We start from the raw sequence: 21,064 nt of genomic DNA on the forward strand, positions 1-21,064 counted from the left end.
TGGAGTTTACACATACCCTTCCAGATAAGATAAGCATAATTTAGTAACCACAAAATAAAAAGATGTAGTCACAACTCAATTAGGTGTTTGAAAATGGATACTCTCCAACTCTTTAGGTTAATATCAAGCCTTCGCCTGCAGTTAAATATTAACAAGAACATCTACTTATTATACATTGATTTTATCTCAGTTAAAATAACTCTCTGTTGCATGTGTCATGACTATAAAACACACTCAATCCAACCACTAACCTCAAGCAGGCCTTTAATGTTGCTCAACTATCACACTGTATTTCCCAAATCTAGTCATTTTCCATCCTCTCAGTTTACTATTTCATACTTCCTTCCTCATTCATACTCCCAGCTTGCTTCTCTATTTATTTTTAATTCTGAAGAAAAATTTACAGATGAGTTATGGTAACAATTACTGTAGTAAATGTGAGAGCTGAGTATTTTTTTATGCTATATTAATGGTAAAAAGATGATGATAGCAAATAGAAAATATGCTCTAAAATTCATCAAAAAAATCTGATAGATTAATAGGACAGATATATTCTATCCAGAATAGTTTAAGTTCACCCTGACCAAGGTCAAGAATATAAATTAGGCCAGGTGCAGTGGCTCACGCCTGTAACCCTAACACTCTGGGAGGCCGAAGTAGGAGGAATGTTTGAGCTCAGGAGTTCAAAACCAGTCTGAGCAAAAGTGAAATCCCCCTTTGTACTAAAAATAGAAAAAGTAGCCAGGCGCAGTGGCATGCACCTGTAGTCCTAGCTACTTGGGAGGCTGAGGCAGGAGGATTGCTTACGCCCAGGAGTGTGAGGTTGCAGTGAGCTATGATCATGTCACTGCACTCTATCTCAAACAATGGAGTGAGATCCTGTCTCAAAAAATATATATATATACATATATATAAATTAGACTATATTAATCTGATGTTTGAAAAATATCTTGTAAAATTATATGATTATTTCATATGATGTAATTTATAAGACAAAATTTTGAATATTATAAAAAATAGACCTGATTTTTACAATATATACATATATGTGTGTATAAATCATAAAGACACATAGCATAATTAACTAGATTTACTTTTATAAATTCCATAAACACTATTTAGGGCAACTGATTCTTAAGAACCTAGTCCTTTAGAAGTCTAAGGACTGACACTTGCATACCTGAGATCTGAGAGAAATATTCTATAAAGCTTAGTCCTGGTATTTGTATAATAAAAAGGACATTTACTCTTATAAATATGTGGAGATCATTTCAAGAGATCACAGTGACTAGAAATATAGTTAAATATAGCAATGGCCAATAACCTGTTACTTGTTTAATTTATAGAAAGTATGCAGAATTTCTATAGTTCCTTAATCTTTTATTTATTTATTTATTTTTTTGGAGACAGAGACTCACTCTGTTGCCTGGGCTAGAGTGCCATGGCATCAGCCTTGCTCACAGCAACCTCAAACTCCCAGGCTCAAGCCATCCTACTGCCTCAGCCTCCCGAGTAGCTGGGACTACAAGCATGCGCCACCATGCCTGGCTAATTTTTTCTATATATTTTTAGTTGTCCAGCTGATTTCTTCCTATTTTTTCAGGCTCTTGCTCAGGCTGGTCTCTAACTCTTGAGTTCAAATGATCCGCCCGCCTCAGCCTCCCAGCGTGCTAGGATTACAGGCATGAGCCACCGCGCCCGGCCCCTTAATCTTTTAGAGGTGAAGATCATGAAAATAACTACCAAATGTTCCAAAATACAACACTTCATGCTGTTATAAGTAGACTATTAAGTAAGATTTCTCAGTGGCTTTACTACTCAAAATATAATATTTCAGGCTGTTGATGATAGTATAAGATTATACAAGGTTACTACAAATGAAGGAAAATTTTCTACCTTGATATATACAATTAAATATAATTGTCTTAAACATAAATTAAATAGATATATTATTTTATAATATATTTGGCCTAAAAAATTCTTTTAGCAAATTTTCTACTGCTAGAATATAGTCTTTAAGAAAGAGAGGTGAAAATTCCCAGTATTAAAGGAGGAAAAATGAAAACATTTAAATTATGGAAAAATCAAAAATCCCACAGATAATTAAATAATAAAGATGAGATAATCAGTTCCTTTAAAGGAAAGACAAAGGGGAAGGATTTTGGGAATTGAAGGAAGACTTATTTAGATCCCCTTAGTGAATATTATTGATCGTATAAATTATGAAAATATGGGTTCCAAGCTTTATTAAGCTTTTCCCCACTGTTTCTGGAAAATGACTAGTTATTAGTTACCATCTTTGTTTCTGAACTCCCCCCTCCCAAAAAGGAGAAAAGGACAGATGGGAAACCACTGGCCAACTATGAAGCCACATGGAAAAATGGATAAGACCTTGCTTTTCCATGTCAGTCATCAGCTATTTCTGAGAACAATAGAAGCTGAAAATAGATTTATAAGTAGAGAACCTGAGTCTCCAAACCTGGGATAAAAGGAGAGGGAGGGAACAGACATATATGCTAGCTTTTCAGTTTATGCTTCCTAAAACTTGACTAGCAGCTAGATCCTGAAACCTGCAAATCAATCAGGCTGGAGATTACATTTGAAAACTCTCAATTTGCTCAAACCTACTTGATGTTATACTTTCCTATCTCTCCAAATAACTATCAATATCTAAAAGGTTTTTGATGGTTCATGTACTAGGCATCTATGTGTTTGCACAGATGTACAAATGAGATTTAATATATACATTAATAACTAGCTTGAGAAAAGATAACTGCCAACAAATGTTACATTAAAAAAAAATCCCACTGCTCATGTTCTAAAATTAAACTATGATAATGATTGTGTAACTGTGAATATACTAAAAATCACTGAATTGCATGCTTTAAATGGATGAGTTTTATGGTATGAAAATTATATCTCAATAAAACTGTCATAAAAAATTAAAAGAAAAGATCTCATTGGTCAGCATGTTATACTTGAGCAAGTTGACTTTTAGCATTTTACTACTTTGGATTATAAAAAACCATATCAGCTTTATAAAACTCTACCCTATACACCTAAGAAAAGATGCCCAAGTTCACACCAGTAATCCCAGCACTTTGGGAGGCTAGGGCAGGAGGACCACTTGAGCCAAGGAGTTGGAGGTTACAGTGAGCTATGATATGTCACTGCACTCAGCGTGGACAACAGAGTAATACCCTGTCTCTAAAAAAAAAAAAAGAGAGAGAGAAAGAAAAGATGCTCAAACAAAAAGAAAATAATTTTATTAATTTAAGGCTATATAAAGCACAGTAATGCAAACCATAGTATTTTACTAAAACTCAGGACATCTTATATTTCTTTCATTTACAATCAAAAGAACATACACACAAAGATGATTCTATGAATTCTCTAGCAAAATCAAAACTAAACAATCTGCACAGTCCAACAGTTTTGTCCAACTTCTTTTAGAGCTAATAAAGTAGGAAAGGAATAGAAAATCCCTTGAGGCAACTGTTGATATTACTGGACCACTTTATATCATGTCTAGTTTATTCCCTGTCCTCTTTCCCCTTCTGTTTACATTTTCTCCTCTCTTCTCTCATTTTCCTCACATCTTCTCATCTTAGTAGCACCGATATCTCCAGTCATATTCAAACAAGAGAATTAAATTTTACAAAACATCCTCACATAACACGCATCTTCACAACTCTATTTAAATTTCTTTAAATTTGTAGAAGAAAACATAGAGCTCAAAAAGGTTACTGAGTTAGCCAAGTTCATAAAACTTGTAAATAACCAAGGTAGAAGAAAGCCAAGTCTTCAGACTTCAAAGTTACTGCCCTTTCTACATTAGTACAGATGAATCTCAAGATTATTTAGTATCGAAGACCAAAAAGGTTGATTGCTAGCAAGTCCTTGATTTTTAAATCATGTGCTAGTAATCCTAAACTAAAAATGTTATTTTTAACTAAAATATTTCTTCTCTTATCCAAAATCTTTCTGTACACTCTCCTTTTCAAGTAATGACGCTGTGTTTGCTCAGTTATTTTACCGTTTCCAAACAATCTTTTAAACTGAGCATTTAATTATTTAGATTTCTAATCAAACACCATCTTCAGCAACATTTGTTAATCTTTCAATGTCACTTTACTGAGGAATGGTGATTTGTTCTAAATTAAACAGCAACCAGTAGCAAAGTTTAATGAAATCTACATACTTAACTTCTCCTTTCCTTTATCTCGTATATAGCATTCCTGAAAAGTGCCACTTGGAGCAAACTAAAAAAAAGGGGGAAGAAATTAATAATGAAAAACACTACAATGCAAAGGGGTCTCTACAAGCATGTGTGCAAGAGATTATAAAGAGAATGATGAGCCGTGCACAGTGGCTCACACCTGCAATCCTAGCACTCTGGGAGGCCAAGGCAGGAGGATCACTTACTGTCAGGATTTCAAGATCTGCCTGAGCAAGAGTGAGACTTGGTCTCTGCACACAAAAATTAGCCAGGCATGGTAGCAGGCTATATTCAGCCTGTAGTCCCAGCTGCTCAGGAGGCTGAGGCAGGAGGATGGCTTGAGCCCAGGAGTTCCAGGTTACAGTGACCTGTGATGAGGCCACTGCACTCTAGCCTGGGAGAGAGAGGGAGACTCTGTCTCGACAAAAAAAAAAAAAAAAAAAGGCCAAAGGGCAATCACAATGACTTGTAAAGTAATTTAAGCAAAATGCTGTTCTGAATCATAAAAGTGTATGTATTTGAGACTAAAAGGCCTTTAAGCCCACAAAAAGAAGGAAGGAATTAAGGAAAGGTGCAAGGTAGGGAGGGAAAAAACAAAGAAAAAGAAATAGTTAACAGAGAATCGGCTCACTTTCTTTTTTTCCATACAATTAAAGTACATGAGAATCCTAAATACTGAAGGGAGTCAGCAATTTACTATTACCTAGCTGAGGATACTCACAGGGAAAAACATGATTTCCTACTAAGGAAACTTGGCACACAAAGTCAATGGGTCAAAAGAAGACAAGAATCAAGGAAAGGAACAAGCTGAGAGTGGAGTCCTCTTCCCTTTCTGTTCTTAAAATGTGGTTCAAGAACTATCTACATCAGCAAGGTATGGTGGCTCCTGCCTGTAATCCCAATCACTCTAGAGGCTGAGGCAGGAGGATTGCTTGAATACAGGAGTTGGAGATCGGCCTGGGCAACACAGCTAGACCCTGTCTCTAAAAAAAAATTTCAAAAATTAGCCAGGCAGGATGGCATAGGCCTATAGCCCAGCTAGTCAGGAGGCTGATGTGAGAGGACTGTTTGAGCTCAGGACTTCCAGGTTGCAGTGAGCTATGACTGTGCCACTGTACTCCAGCCTGGGCAACAGAGCAAGAACCTATCTCTTAAATAAATAAATATTTAAAAGAACTATCTACATCAGAAAAACCTGTGGCTTTTATTTAACAAGCGTATCATTAAACCCCAACATAAACCTATATAACCAAAAAGTCTGGGAGTTGAGCCTACACATTTGCATTTTAACAAGACCATAGGTTATTCTTAAACCCATTCAAATTTAAAACCCTTTCCCCTTAATTCAACTTTGTCAAAGGTTAGGTAGTCAAGCTGCTCATTTAATTAAATTCTGTCTGCTCTGGCAAAGGCCTTCAAGGGGCAAATACTGCTTCCAGTATTAATTAACATTAAGAAAGAGAAATTCTGTGCCCTTTTCTAGGTCATTTTATCATCTATGAAACTATCCAGTGTTTATCAAAAGACTGTAATTTAAAGCCTGGAGGTGAGGAATAAAGGAATAGGAAATAGAAAAGTTATGCAGAGAAAATACTTTTCTTGTTTTTTTTATTACTGAAAATGGGAAAAGAAATTGCACAATAAATTAGGGAAGAATTTCTGTAAATTAATATAGTATTAAGTACTTGTGTGTGTGTGTGTGTGTGTGTATACACTTCTATCCAAGTATAACAGATCAGTTATTTACTTGCATGCCATTTTAAAAAATGGTTATGAAAACAAAAGTATTAACAAGTTTTATTTAGTGAAGGAAAAATCAAAAAGAAAAATACATATTTCTATGTTTTTAACATACATATTCTAGGTTTAATTTACATAATTCCTTTTAAAAAGCCACTCTCATGAATTAAAACTAAAAGATCAATTTTTAAGAAAAGATTACCATTTGGTGCAGTGGGAGGTGACCAGATGCCATAATATTTTGGTAAATATTTTCGTAGCTCTAGAAGAACACCATCAGCACAATCAGCAGCATAAACCTGAAACAAAGAAAAACATAACACTGTTAGTTTTTTATAATGCTTTATAACTGTCCTGCACATTTCTCAATAAAACATTGTGTTGAATCATGATTTATCTGGTATAAGTTTCAACTGTAAGTAAGTTTGGAACAGCAAAAAAGATTACTGTGTATTCAATGAATAACTATGTATTATTTAGAGTACACTCTTCTTGGTTATCTAATTTCAGCCTTTCACTGTCCTTGAACTATTTTACAACTAAGTTATAGATAACTGATAACAAATGCAAAATAATTCTTGTCCATAGACATCCAAATAAATTCTGGCCAGAGGAGGTTCAACTGACTTTCCTATATCCTCCATGGGAGAAGGAAATTTAGTATCCATATATAAACTCATTTCACTCTCTCTTTATTCCATATAAATTTGTACTTCTTTGACTTCTCTTTTGAACCAGTTTTAACATCTGCCTGGTTTCCTCATTAAATAATGAATTAAAGAAAATCTTTAACATGTATTTATTTTGTATCTGTAAGGAATTGTGATTTTACCTTTTTTTAAAAAAAAGTCTCTTTCTGGCTGGGCGTGGCAGCTCACGCCTGTAATCCTAGCACTCTGGGAGGCCAAGGTGGGTGGATTGCTCAAGGTCAGGACCAGCCTGAGCAAGAGCAAGACCCCGTGTCTCTACTAAAAATAGAAAGAAATTATCTGGCCAACTAAAATATATATATAGAAAAAATAAGCCGGGCATGGTGGCACATGGCTGTAGTCCCAGCTACTGGAGAGGCTGAGGCAGTAGGATCGCTTAAGCCCGGGAGTTTGAGGTTGCTGTGAGCTAGGCTGACACCACGGCACTCACTCTCTAGCCCGAGCAATACAGTGAGATTCTGTCTCAAAAAAAAAAGTCTCCTTCAACACATTGTAAGTCTAATTATTGCTGCTCATTTAATTCCTTGATTTATAACCACTAAATAATTCTAGAAAATACTAGAAATTTCTAATATCCCAGAACCAGGTTCTAGTATTGTTCCTGAAAAACAAAATATTTTTGTTTTAAAAACTACTTGTAAGACATTTTATCCAACGAACTCTCTCTAAATATACTCTACCTAATTATGTAAGACCATTAAAGTTTACTGGTGTAAAATGCTTATGAAAGTTTAATATTAGAATCTAATTTTATATGTTAAGTCATACTCATGTCAAGTAACTGTATGCAACAATTCTACAGAATAAACTCAAAAGTGTGGCAGACTCACCAAATATCCATGTGATACATTATATTTCTCAGACTCCCCTGCTGAAATGTGAGTAGAAGTGATATTAGTCACTTCCAGGCCAAGGTAATTAAAAGCAGGTGTACCTTAATATCCCTCCATTCCTGGCACAAAAACCACAAAGGCAGAGTGTTTATAATGATCTAATTACAAGATGGAGAAATAAAATAGATCTCTATGTACTATCCTAAACAAGTCCATGATATATTTACAAGAGAAAAACATAAAAGGCATATTGCATATATATATGTACAGCAGGTTCATGAAATTAAGTAAGATACACCTGAGTGTATCACCTCTATAAAAATCACAGGAAAAATTACAAATATGCATTTAAAACTTCATAGTTTAATTCTGAGGTAAAAATGAGAGAGGTAAACTTTCTATTATTACTTTAAATATTTTTAAAAAGTAGTGGGACTGGTGTTTACTGCAACATGCCAGGTAAGATAATCCAAAAAAAAAAACCTTCTATCTAGAAATGTAGAGTAAAATATAACAAATAGTTTCTTAGATTCATATCTGAGCTCTCAAGGAAAAAAAGGAAAATTCACAGGCATCCAAAACTAAGAGGAAACAAAAAGTGGTGAGCTAAGTGGCAATGTTTGGGCTTCACAGTTCGCACTGAATACTTGAACCAAAGGATCTCTGAACTCAGGCACCAGACAGAGCTGAGGGCAGAGTTACTACACTGAAACATGGAGAGTAGATAAAATTCCAAATATTGATCAGTGAAAAGCCTGGTTTCCCTCTCCCTTCCCAACCACTACATTCCAAGAATGCTGGCAGCCAAGCTGACTGAGAAAAAGAGAGAAGCAAATAAACAATATTCAGAATAAAAAGAGAGTCATAACTAGATACAGCATGATTTTTAAACAATACTATGAAGGACTCTGCCAAGTGGGCAATTCTGTATCAAAAAAAAATACAATGGAACTATATTCTACTATCACATTAACAAAAAAAATTTGAAGACCTTTAAGAAACTGAATCACTGGTTAAAAATCTGTCCCTTCCCAGGAAAAAAGGAAAGAATGAAAGGATGAAAAAAAGGAAAGAAAAAGAGAAAAAAGAGAGAGTGAGAGACCGACAACAGCCTGCTCTGATGAATTTATAGGTAAGTTCTATCAAGCCTGTAAGGAATAAAAGCCTTATCTGATACAAATTCTTCAACAAAATAGATAACTCATTTTATGAAGCTAAAAGACACGTGATAGCAAAGCCAGATAAGGACAATATGTGAAGAAAATAATAGTTCAATCTCATTTATGCACATAACTGGAAAAAAATCAAACACTACTAAACAAAATCTAGCAATGTGTATTATTAAAAAAACAAAGGAAAAGATATGTTCAAGTAAGTCTTATTCCAGGAATGAAAGGTGATGACAATATAGAAGTATATTATTGTATTTTACTACATTAACATACTAAAGAAGGAAACTCACACAATCATTTCAATAGCTACCGAAAAGGTAGCTGAAAAATATTCAATATTCATTCATGTTTTAAATTGTTTCTTAAAATAAAAATAGGAAAGATGTTGTGTATTTCCCTTTCCCCCTCCACCCTTCTCCACCCAAGAGGCTGACCTGAATCAACTGTAGCAGTGGAGTCCCTTGCCTCTCGCCATTGCCAGCAAGAGACTGGAGGGTTGGAGTAGAGCAGAGGTCAGGTTATTTACTTCTCTAGCTCCCTCCTTACCAGGTCATAGCTCCTCCTAAAGTTAGCTTCCCTGGAATCCAGGAACCACTCTTCCTCCTTGCCCCTTCTGGGCCAGGGACAGTATAACTTTATATTATCTTTTGCAGGTTGCCATAAACTCTGGCCACACCTTTGTAAACAGTCCCTTTATTAAACCAACAGCGTATCATTTGTTTCAAGACAAAACCTTGACTCACACAGAGGGTAATGTCCTTAACCTGAGAAGAAACAGCTACCACAAACTCAGAATAAGAATCTCTAAGAAATGAAATAGAATAGAAAATACTAGATGGCATCACATGCAGTAAAGCACTGTTTTTCATGATTCTTTTGTTTCCAATATATACACACAGTAAACTTGGACATGCTGTCAAATATATTTCTTACTGTGAGTCACCAGAAAACTGAGAAATACTTTGAATACGACAAAACAAATCTTACCTGACTTACCATATTATAGAATTCCAGCTCTCTTGGGCCCCTTGGAGGTGGCTGTAACTGTTTCAAAACTGTGCCATCTGGATGCTGCAGGATACCTATGTAAAAAAATTAGAATTTTTTAATGCTCTAATAATAATGTATCTTGTTTCACAAAATAGATTTGTTCCTAAAGTGACAGGTAAATGAATTTCATAAATTTAAGGATTTACTTTCACTTATTTCAGAATACTCAACCAACATGTTTTAGTACTTGTTATATGTAAAACATCAGAATACAAATTCGAAATAACTTAGTTTTATTGTCTCCAACCACTACTTCCTCATGGCCCCCTTAGACTTAAAATATGTGTAAATTTTTACAAAAATTTCTCAGTAATAGACTTTCCCTGAGATATTAATTTATAGTTAAACAAGAAGCAAGTGAAAAGCAACAGCACAAATCGATCCCACTTTTAAAAACAGAAGGAAAAAATACATGTTAACAGTGGCAATATATGAATTTCCTACTGCGGTCATTTTTCACAAGTCTCTCTTATATGTTGTAAGAAAGCAACCAAAAATCTTCCTGATTCAGATGTACTGTATACAGTTGTACAGATAGTTCAAGGATATCTAGCCAATGGGAAAAGTGAGGGCAGAATCAGAATCAGGCACCAAGCCTGGAGCAGGAAGTGGCACATTTTTATAATCTGACCATTCAAAGAGGGAGACTTTTTCTAAGCTCATCATACGTGTACCAACACTGGCCCTATCCCTATCCCATGAAGACTCCGTTGCCAAAATTTTAAGTTAAAATCTTAAATTTTTAGGTATTGGGATTTCACAAAACCATGCTAATTAGAACAGAATATGGCTTAAATAAATCTATTTAGAACTTTGGTGAAATATTCCACTTGAGTTTCTATTTCTTTTTGGCAAGTGTTAGGAATTTTTAATCATGGCAAAAGTGCAGAATTCAATCAACAGAAGCAGAAAGTCTCAATTTAAAAGATATACCAATCAATTTTTTAAAGACCTAGATATACAAGGGAGGTAAATATTAATCTATATGGATAAGATTGATTGGCAAACAGTCAAAAGATTATGGGACTTCAAGGAGTAGTCTAATATAACTAAAAATTACTGAAGAGGAATTCTGTTCCTGAAGGTTAGGAGGGAGAACAAGAAGGGCCTTTACTCCCATGGTTATGACATTTTCTATGGGGCTAATGATGAGTGGTAAACGCAAAGAAGCCTTGAGGAACAGAATTTCAGTGGAGGGGGGGGCGCAGAATGGGGCATTCATAAATGAGGAAAGAACCATGGCAGCTTCTCTACTTTGAGGCAGGTGCCTGGTCTAGATATAGGTAATCTTCGTAGTAGACAAATACATTTTATCAGGCAAGCAGAAATCTGTCTGGCTATGGACAACAGTGTGGGGTAGTAGAATGGACTACAACAGAGATTACAATAGTCCCAACACAAAAACAGATTGCTTGGTCCAACAAGTCTTCCATATTACTCATCTTGCAACACAATCCCTCAAGTTTTTGAGAAAGCAGAAGATGGTAACCCCAGGCATTCTCCAGCTGAGTGAATTCCACAACCAAATAAACCAACAGTATCTGAATCTGCAGCCAGTCTCACCCCTAACCCCATCCCTATCCACCACTCAAATGCCATCAAGCCGTCAAGATTTAAAAAAGGAAGCATCTTGGAAACCTGAGCCAATAACAGATGAACTGAATCTAAGACTGCAGACTAGCACCAGCTCAACTAAACTCTAGAAGGAACATACTTATCAACCCCTTACCCTAAACAGAGGAAAGGGGATGGGGGGTGGGGAGACAAAACAAAAAATAGTACACTTAGAAAATATAGTAAATAGAAGCTGACACACAACTGAACAAATCACTGTAATTAGCAAACAAGGATGTTAAAACAAAAATTATGTTAAAGAAATTATAAAAGAAGATGGATATAAATGCTGAAGAGATGAGGTTTCGAGAGAAAAATAGACTCTCAAAAAGAATTAAAAGAAATTCTAAAACCAAAAAGGCACAATATCTGAAATAAAAAATTCAATTAATGTAATTAAGTCAACAAATAAACAATCACAGAAGAAAGGAGCAATGAACATTACAAAAGACTAATAGAAAATATATAAATTAAAGCAAAAAGAGAAAAAGTACCTAAAAAGAAAAAGGAAATACACCCTTGTAGGGTACTATCAAGCATTTTAACAAACATGTAGTTGGAGTTATCATCAGGAGAAAAGAGAATGGGTCAGAGAAAAAATTTGAGGCTTCCACTTTCCACCTAAGACATAGAAAGCTAGAAAGCACATTGCTCCCACCTAATAAGAAACAGCTAGATAAACTACAAAATCATAACCTCTCTTGAAATATCAGAGAGCTGATATAGTAAATAACATGAAATCTAAGGAAAGACTCACACCACTATGAAAAGGTAGATGGGAACACTGGAGAAGTATGGGAAGATGAGGCCATCTTACAAGAAGGTAAGAATAATACAGCTAAAATTTTTAACAAATATCTAAAGGCAAAATGTAGGTTAGGATGAAAGCACAGAACTCCTAGAAACTGCAAACATTTGTATCATCATCTCCAGGAACCTCTCTCTTCCAGGCCATCAAGAAAAAGATTAGAGCAACCAGAAGAAATGATCCTCAGAGGTACAATCTTTGAGAAAAGGAACCACCACTACTGCAAGAAAACCACCCTTTCCTGTGTGGAACAAAAGTCTTAAGCTGTTCAAGTAAGGACATCAAATCATGTTGTCTCCAAAGCACAGGTGAAGACCTGTTGTGGATGGGGTAAAGGTAAAAATAGTATCCTCCTACTCTGGGAGTTACAGGCAGACAGGAAACCATACTGGGTCCTTACTTTAAACAACACATTTCTAATTATCTATGGATCAAAATTCACAAGGAAAATTAGAAAATATTGTTAATTAAATAATAATGAAAACTCAACATATCAAAATTTATGGAATAGCTAAAGTATCACTTAGTACTTAAACGGAAATGTGTAGTTTTAAATGCTTGCATTACAAAAGAAAATAGAAGTTTTCAATTTAACTTGTCAAAGAATATATTAACCTCAAATAAGTAGAAAAATAGGGGAAAAAAATCAAAGAAATGGACAATGGAGAAAAATACATGAAATCAAAAAGTGGGTCTTTAAGATCAATAAATTGTTAAACCTCTAGCTACATGAGACAAGGAGAAAAAAGAACATAAGATTATCATTATTAGAAATAAATGAAAGAGAGAATTATGACTATAAACACTAAAATATTAAAAGGATAAGAGAATTATAAACTCCATACTAGTAAACCCAACAACTTCAATGAAATGAACCAACTCCTTTAGACACAAATTATTAAAACTGACACAAGAAGAAATAAATCTGAATTACTGTATTTCTATTAAGAACATTGAATTCAAAACTTAAAACCCTCCTAAGACAACTGCATACCCAAATGGCTTCACTAATAAATTTTATCAAACATTTACAGAAAAAAAAATACTAATCTTAACAGACTTGTTCAGAAACTAGAAAAGTATCATTTTCCAACTCATTTTATGAAAGCTGTATAATCCTGATTTCAAAGAAACTCCAACAAAGACTTAAAAGAAAATTACGGACCATGATTCCAAATGAACATAGTCACAAAAATCTCAAACAAAATACTGGTAAATTCAATCCAGCAATATATACAGGATAATTTATCATGACCATGTGGACTCTATTCCAGGAGTGCAGGTTGGTTTAAATATTCCAAAATGAATAAATATATTGATGCTTTGAGGAGACAGAGTTCTCAATGAGAAAGAAGAGGAACACAAGTATAGAATGGATGGAGGCAAAGAACCTTGTAGTGTTGGATTTAAATTATTGGCATGGGAAATAACTCTAAATTTTAAGAATATGAAATTATATATTTCTTAGTCCAGTCTGTGAAAGGACAAACAGCGACCACATCCAAGGAGCCATCAGCACACCTAGTGCCAAGAGCATGGCTTCTAAACACCATTCACCCCTAAAAGAACCAGGGTTTCTTCAAGTAACCCAGGGCTGGGATACGGAAAGCACAAAATAATTATGGAACATCTTTTTATGCCAGAGTGGAAAAAATGTTTTAAAAGAAAAAAAAATGAGAAATGTCAAGAAGACACAGAAGCCGGCTTAAAGAAGCTCACTGCCCAAATCTGAGACAACTTCAGCATCAAAGAAAGCAGCAACAATAATGGATAATATCCACCCATTAAAGTTCAAAAAATCCATTAGTCCATCCTAATAAAGAATGAATGAATGAGGAAAATCTATTACTTAATGCCAACTCACAAATGTAACAAGAATGACAGAGTTAGAATATTACTATTTTGCAATTATCATAGTAGTGAGTCTGTCAAACATCATCAGTGAATGTAAAGTTTGATGAGAAACAGGATATGTAACAGTCTAAAAACATTCCTCTCAAATTACTTAATTATAATACAAAAAATGGTAACTTTCTAGTATAAAACCCTAGCACACAACACTTAACCAGGTGATCAAAGTTATACCACCAACAATGCATTCGATATCCTGTGCCTTACAATATGCTTTGAGGACACAACTCATAATACCATTCTCACCAAAAATGCATAATTCTGAATCTAACCATGACAAAACAAACCTAATTTAAAGGATATTCTAAAATGCCACACATTTATACTCTTTAAAAATTTCATGGTTATGAAAGACAAAAAATAACTGCTTCAAATGATAGGCAACTGAAGAGTCATGACAACTAAACACGGTATGTATTCCTGCTGAGAGAAAAAGCTATAAGACATTATTGGAACAGTGGCAAAAGCCAAATGTTAAATATTCTGAATTTTATAATTTTACCATGGTTAGGTAAGAAAATGGTCTTATTTTTAGGAGATACACAATTATTTAGAGGAAAAGGATCATGATGTCTAAAATTTATTCTTAATGGTTCGGCAAAATCATCATCACCATATAGAGAGAGCAATAAAGCAAATGTGGGAAAATAATAATAACTGCTAAATCCAGATGAACAGCATCCTTTAGTTCATTATACTATTCTGGCAACTTTTTCTAAGTTTGAATTTTTTTCAAAATACAAAATGTTCCCTTAAAAGGCAGCAAAACTTTCAGTAGCATCAAATTATTAAGGAAATATCTAGTGAACACTGTATATAAGACCTCTGCACTGAAAACTACGACTCATTAAGACAAATTAACAGACTAAATAAATGGAAAGATATACCATGTTAAGTACTGGAAGTCTCAACATTGTAAAGAAATCAATTCTTACCAGACCAATCTACAGATTCAAAGCAATGCCAAACAAATTTTTTTATCACTGTTTTATAGTTTTCATTACAGAGATCTTTCACTTCTTTGGTTAAGTTCATTCCTGGGTATTTTATTATATTTGTAGCTATTGTAAATGAGATTACTTTCTTGGTTTCTTTGTCAGATTGTTTACTGTTGGCATATAGAAAGGCTTCTAATTTTTGTATGTTGATTTTGTATCCTGTAACTTTACTGAATTTATTTATCAGTTCTAATAGTTTTTTTGTGGAGTCTTTAGGTTTCTCTAGATATAAGATCACACAGTGTACAAACAAGGATAATCTGACTTCTTTCCCAATTTGGATGCCTTTTCTTTCTTTCTCTTGTCTGACAGCTCTAGCTAGAACTTCCAGTACTATGTTGAATAACACAGTAGTAAAAGTGGGCCTCCTTGTTTTGTTCCAGATCTTAGAGGAAAGACCTTCTGGCTTTCCCCATTCAGTAGGATACTCACTGTGGGTCTGTCATGTATGGCTTTTATCATGAAAAAAATTGAAGAGTACACAAAAAAAGGGAAAGATACTCCATGCTCATGGATTGGAAGGATCAATATTGTAAAAATGTCCATACTACCCAAAGCAATCTATAGATTGAATTCAATCCCCATCAAAATACCAAAGACATTCTTCACAAAAATAGAAAGAATAATCCCCAAATTTATATAGAACCACAAAAGACCCAGAGTATCCAAAGCTATCCTTAGCAAAAAGAACAGAACTGGAAGAATCACATTACCTGACTCAAAATTATACTACAGAGCTACAGTAACCAAAACAGCATGTTGCTGGCATAAAACCAGACACATAGACCAATGGAAATGAATAGAGAACCCAGAAATAAATCCACACCATCTACAGTGAACTTATTTTTGAAAAAGGTGCCAAGAGCATACAACGGGGAAAGGACAGTCTCTTCAATAAATGGTGCTAGGAAAACTGGATATCTGTATGCAGAAGAATGAAGCTAGACCTTTATCTCTTGCCATATACAAAAATCAAATCAAAATGTTTTAAAGACTTAAATCTAAGACCTGAAACTATTAAACTACAAAAACAAAACATGGGGGACATTGGTCTGGGCAAGGACTTCTTCAGTAATTCCCCCAAAGCACAGGCAACCAAAGTAAAATTAGAAAAATGGGATCATATCAAGCTAAAAAGCTTCTGCACAGCAAAGGAAACAATCAACAAAATGCAGAGACAACCCACAGAATGGGAGAAAATATTTGTAAGCTACTCTTCTGACAAGGGTTTAATAACCAGAATATATAAGAAGGTCCAACAACTCAATAGGAAAAAAAATCAAATAATCCAACCTTAAAAATGGGCAAATGATCTGAATAGACATTTCTCAAAAAAAGACATACAAATGGCCAACAGGTATATGAAAAAATGCTCAATACCATTAGTTAGCAGAGAAATGCAATCAAAACTACAATGAGATATCATCTCACCCCATTTAAAATAAATTTTATCAAAAAGACAGTCAATGACAAATGCTCACGAGGATGTGGAGAAAGAGATACTAATTGGAAGGAATGTAAATTAGTGCAACCACTACGGAGAACAGTATGGAGGCTCCTCAAAAAACTAAAAATAGAACTATCACATGACCCAGCAATCCCACTGCTAGGTATGTATCTGAAAGAAGTTAATCCAGTATATTGAAAAGATATCTACATTCCCATGTTTACTGCAGCACTATTCACAATAGCCAAGATACGGAATCAACCCAAGTGCCCATTCATGGATAAAGGAATAAAGAAAATATGGTACATATACACAACACAATATTATTCAGCCATTAAAAAGAATGAAATCCTGTCATTTGCAACAACACAGACAGAAGTGAAGGATACTACGTTAAATGAAATAAGCCAGGCACAGAAAGATAAATACTGCATGTTCTCACTCATATGTGGGAGCTAAAAGCAAAAATTGAACTCATGGAGATAGAGAGTAGAATGATGGTTATAAGAGGCTGGGAAGGAAGTGAGGAGGAGAAGATAGAGAGAGGATTAAAAAATACAGCTAGGGCCAAGCACAGTAGCTCACACTTCTCAATACTTTGGAAGGCAAGAGGATTGCTTGAGACTAGGAGTTCAAAACAAGCCTGGGTAACATATCAAGACCCCTATCTCTAAATAAATAAATAAATACATAATAAAATGAAAAACACACAGTCAGATAGAAGGAAAAACATCTAGTATTTGGTACCAAAATAGGGTGACTACAGTTAACTTATATTTTATAATTTATTACAAATTACAATACATAATATATATTATAATTTATCTCCAAAATAACTAAAAAAGTGGAACTGGAATGTTCCTAACACAAAGAAATGATAAATGCTTGAGGTGATAAATATCCCAATTACTCTGATTTGATCATTACATATTGTATACTTATATCAAAATATCACATGTACCCCATAAATATGCACAACCTATTATATATCCATAATAAATATAATTTTTTTTAAAAAGCAGCATGCAAAACAGTATATACAGTATACTACCTTTTATGTCAGAAAGAAGGGGAAATAAAACTTACATAGATTTGCTTATTTTGGCAACAATAAACTCAGAAACAATAAATCAGAAAACAATGAAACGGATTACCTACAAGAGATGCTAAGAAATGGGGTGGGGTGATAAGGGAGTGAGGCCTCCTGTAAAGTTCTGGAAAGGATGTTAATTTTATTTATTTATTTTTTATTTTTTCTTTGAGCATTCGCAGCCAAGGATGTTAATTTTAAACACTTTCAAATATACAACTAAATAAACAAAAATGGAGGGGAGGGAAGTGAATTTAAATAGAAAATGAACCCAACTATATTTCAAATAAATATAATATTATTGCAAAGAGGGGGGAAAAGAAATAATAAGAAAACCAAATCCAACTAACTTTTGAACACAATTTCCAACTACATACCCTCAGTATAAGGAAATCTCATCTTGAATTCTTTATTCTAGGTTTGAGCAAGAATAAACATATTTATATCACTGGGATCCAATGCTCTCACTGTAGAAGAAGGAAAATACAAATTTTGAATCAAGTAAGGAAAGGGAGAAGCCTGGGGTTGGAATGAAATCAGAAGTATGATGTTATAATTTCTAAAATATTTATACATAGTTTTTATTTATGTCTACTGAAAAGGCCCAGAAGAAATGACACCCCAGTAGCAATGTCCACACCTAGCAGATCTTGGTTTCTAAATACAATTTCCACTAAAAAGGTATCAAGGCTCTTTGGAGAAATGGCTGATTCTAGGGCTAGAGAAGGAAAGGTATAAGCCTAAAATAATCTGTTGTGAAATAAAGTGCTTCCAGGCCAGGTGTGTTGGCTCACACCTGTAATCCTAGCACTCTGGGAGGCCAAGGTGGGAGGATCACTTGAGGTCAGGAGTTGGAGACCAACCTGAGCAAGAGTGAGACCCTGTTCTCTACTAAAAATATAAAGAAATTAGCCGTGCAACTAAAATAAAAAAAAATTAACTGGGTATGGTGGTGGCACGCCTGTAGTCCCAGCTGCTAGGGAGGCAGGAGGATCTCTTGAGCCCAGGAGTTTGAGGTTGCTGTGAGCTAGGCTGACGCCATGGCCCTCAGCCCAGGCAACAGAATGAGAGACTGTCTCAAAAAAGGAAAAAGAAAGAAAGTGCTTCCAATGGCCAAATTTGGGACAATTTGAGCAGCAAAATAAATAAGTACTATAAAAGGTTATTCACATGTTATAAAATAGGAATCCATGATGCAAACTGATCATAAATAAGCATATACATACATAGGAATAAAGAAAGGGAAGGCTATTTCTCAGAATGTTGGCTATTAAAGTAGAGGGAGTTATAGAATTGGAAAAATCACAATTTTGCAACTATCAAAGTAGACTACTTCAGGCCAGGCGCAGTGGCTCAGGCCTATAATCCCAGCACTTTGGGAGGCAAAGGTTCAAGACCAGCCTAGGCAACATAGTGAGACCCCCATCACTATAAAAAATTTTTAAATTGGCCGGATGTGGTGGCACACAGCTATAGTCCTAGCTTCTTGGGAGGCTAAGGCAGGAGGATTGCTTGAGCCCAGGAGTTCAAGGATACAGTGAGCTATGACTGCACCACTGTATTCCAGCCTTGGGTACAGAGCCAGATCCAGTTTCTTGGGGGGGAGGAGGGGGGAAGACTGCTTCAAATAAGAATTGATAGAACCTGTACCTAGGGGTAAAGTTTGATGAGTATCCAGATATCTGCATGATCTCAACATGTCTCCCCACAAATAGCTTATTAATTGCAGAAGGAAAAACACTAACTATATACTGAGGAAGCCAGACCATGCTTGGACCAGATTATCAAAATTAATACCACTAATAAGGGACAGACAGACACTGTGGGCCTTCAGATGACATATCTTAAAAAGGACACACTTATATTAACAAAATGTTCCAGCCAGGAATGTATCACCTGAATCTTACCATAAGGACCTATCAGAAATTCAAACTGAAGAATATTTCATAAAGTAACTGGCCTGTACTCTTTATAAATGACAACTGTCATAAAACACAGAGAAAGGCTGAGGATATGTTACAAATGAAAGGAGACTAAGAGACATAACAACTAAACACAGTGAATGATCCTGGACTGGATCCTGGACTGAGAAAAACAAATGATAAAAGCCATTACAGTATTAGAACAGATGAAAAAATCAGAATATGGACTATAGATTAAAGTATTGTATCACTATTAAATTTCTCCTATTTGATAAATGTGCTGTAGCCACAGAAGAAGATACCTTTGTTCCTAGGAAATACAAGCTGAAGTATTACCATGTAAACTATTTGGAAATAGTTAAGAAAACATAAGATGTACCGAGAAAGAGATAATAAAACGAATTTAGCAAAATGTTAAGTTCTCTCTCTTGTTATTATAACTTTGCTGTAAGTTTGAAGTTATTTTAAGTCATTTAGTTTCAAAGGATATCTAATAAGAACAGACTAGTAATTCAGAATAGTTGTGGGTCTTCCCCCCCCACAATTATCAGTTTAAATTCTTGTTTTCCCTATAGACTACTTCATTTCTATACCCTAAATTGGATCAAAGTACAAATACCAGATTTCAACCATTTGTTTAAAACCTTAAGAACTTTTGAAAGAAATTAATGGTACTTATCAAATATGAAAACAGAAAAAGTCACGCCTGTAATCCCAGCACTTTGGGAAGCAGAGGAGGCGGGAAGATTGCTTGAGCCCAGGAGTTTGAGGTTACAACGAGCTATGATCACGCCACTGCACTCTAGCCTGTCTCTTTAAAACAAAAAATTTTTTAAATAAAACAGAAAAAGGATTTTATGCTAATTTTGGTCAACTTTGGGAATTTAAATTGATAGCAAGTACAATTTTGCGAAATCTTCCTATAGAAATAGTTATAATATGCAAGGTATATTGTAATGTACATGAATGTTTAATATGCACACTATTTTATAAGAGCAAAAAAATGGTGAAAAAAATCTACCACTGGAGAAATAGTTAAATTATCATACATCTATGCTGTAGAATACAACATAGTTTTTAAAAAGAATGAGGTATACTGTAAGTACAAAAATGTGGGTATGCTACATGATATAAATTGAATAAGAAAAGTTGCCAGATAGTAGTTAACAGATTATTTATATGAAAAATCAGAATTATGTTAATGTGTTTTATGTCTCCAGAAACTAAGGCCTAAAATGATGGACAGGAAATAGTTAGCAGTGATTGCCCCTAGGAGATTGAGTCGGGGGAAGGGCACTATTTAAATGGAATTTTTTCCCTGAAAGATCATGTACTATTTCTACAATTTTAAAAAACGAAACACTTTGTGTTCTTAGAACTAAGATTGAAATACACTGTGATGAAATATGACCCCAATGAAGAACATAAAATATAACTCTGATATCAGCACTACTAACATTCTCATTACTTAGCTATATAACAAGATAGGTTTTTCTGTTCACGCACCTTTGTGCTATCGAGTTCCACATTTTTAGTTTTTAAACTAACAA

At 34.6% G+C, this 21,064-nt stretch overlaps 1 protein-coding gene across 1 annotated transcript in view; it reads right to left on the reverse strand.

Annotated features, from left to right (window-relative positions):
* IPMK (inositol polyphosphate multikinase) overlaps positions 1-21,064 on the reverse strand; it is a 42,047-nt gene that overhangs the window by 18,229 nt on the left and 2,754 nt on the right. Inside the window, exons 2-3 of the mRNA XM_045568782.1 lie at positions 9,671-9,756; positions 6,162-6,258 (exon numbers count right to left, since the gene is read on the reverse strand). Of these exons, the coding sequence (XP_045424738.1) occupies positions 6,162-6,258; positions 9,671-9,756 (183 nt within the window). The remainder of the gene's footprint in view (positions 1-6,161; positions 6,259-9,670; positions 9,757-21,064) is intronic.

The sequence above is a fragment of the Lemur catta genome, chromosome 14 (assembly GCF_020740605.2).
Source record: "Lemur catta isolate mLemCat1 chromosome 14, mLemCat1.pri, whole genome shotgun sequence".
NCBI classification, from domain to species: Eukaryota; Metazoa; Chordata; class Mammalia; order Primates; family Lemuridae; genus Lemur; species Lemur catta.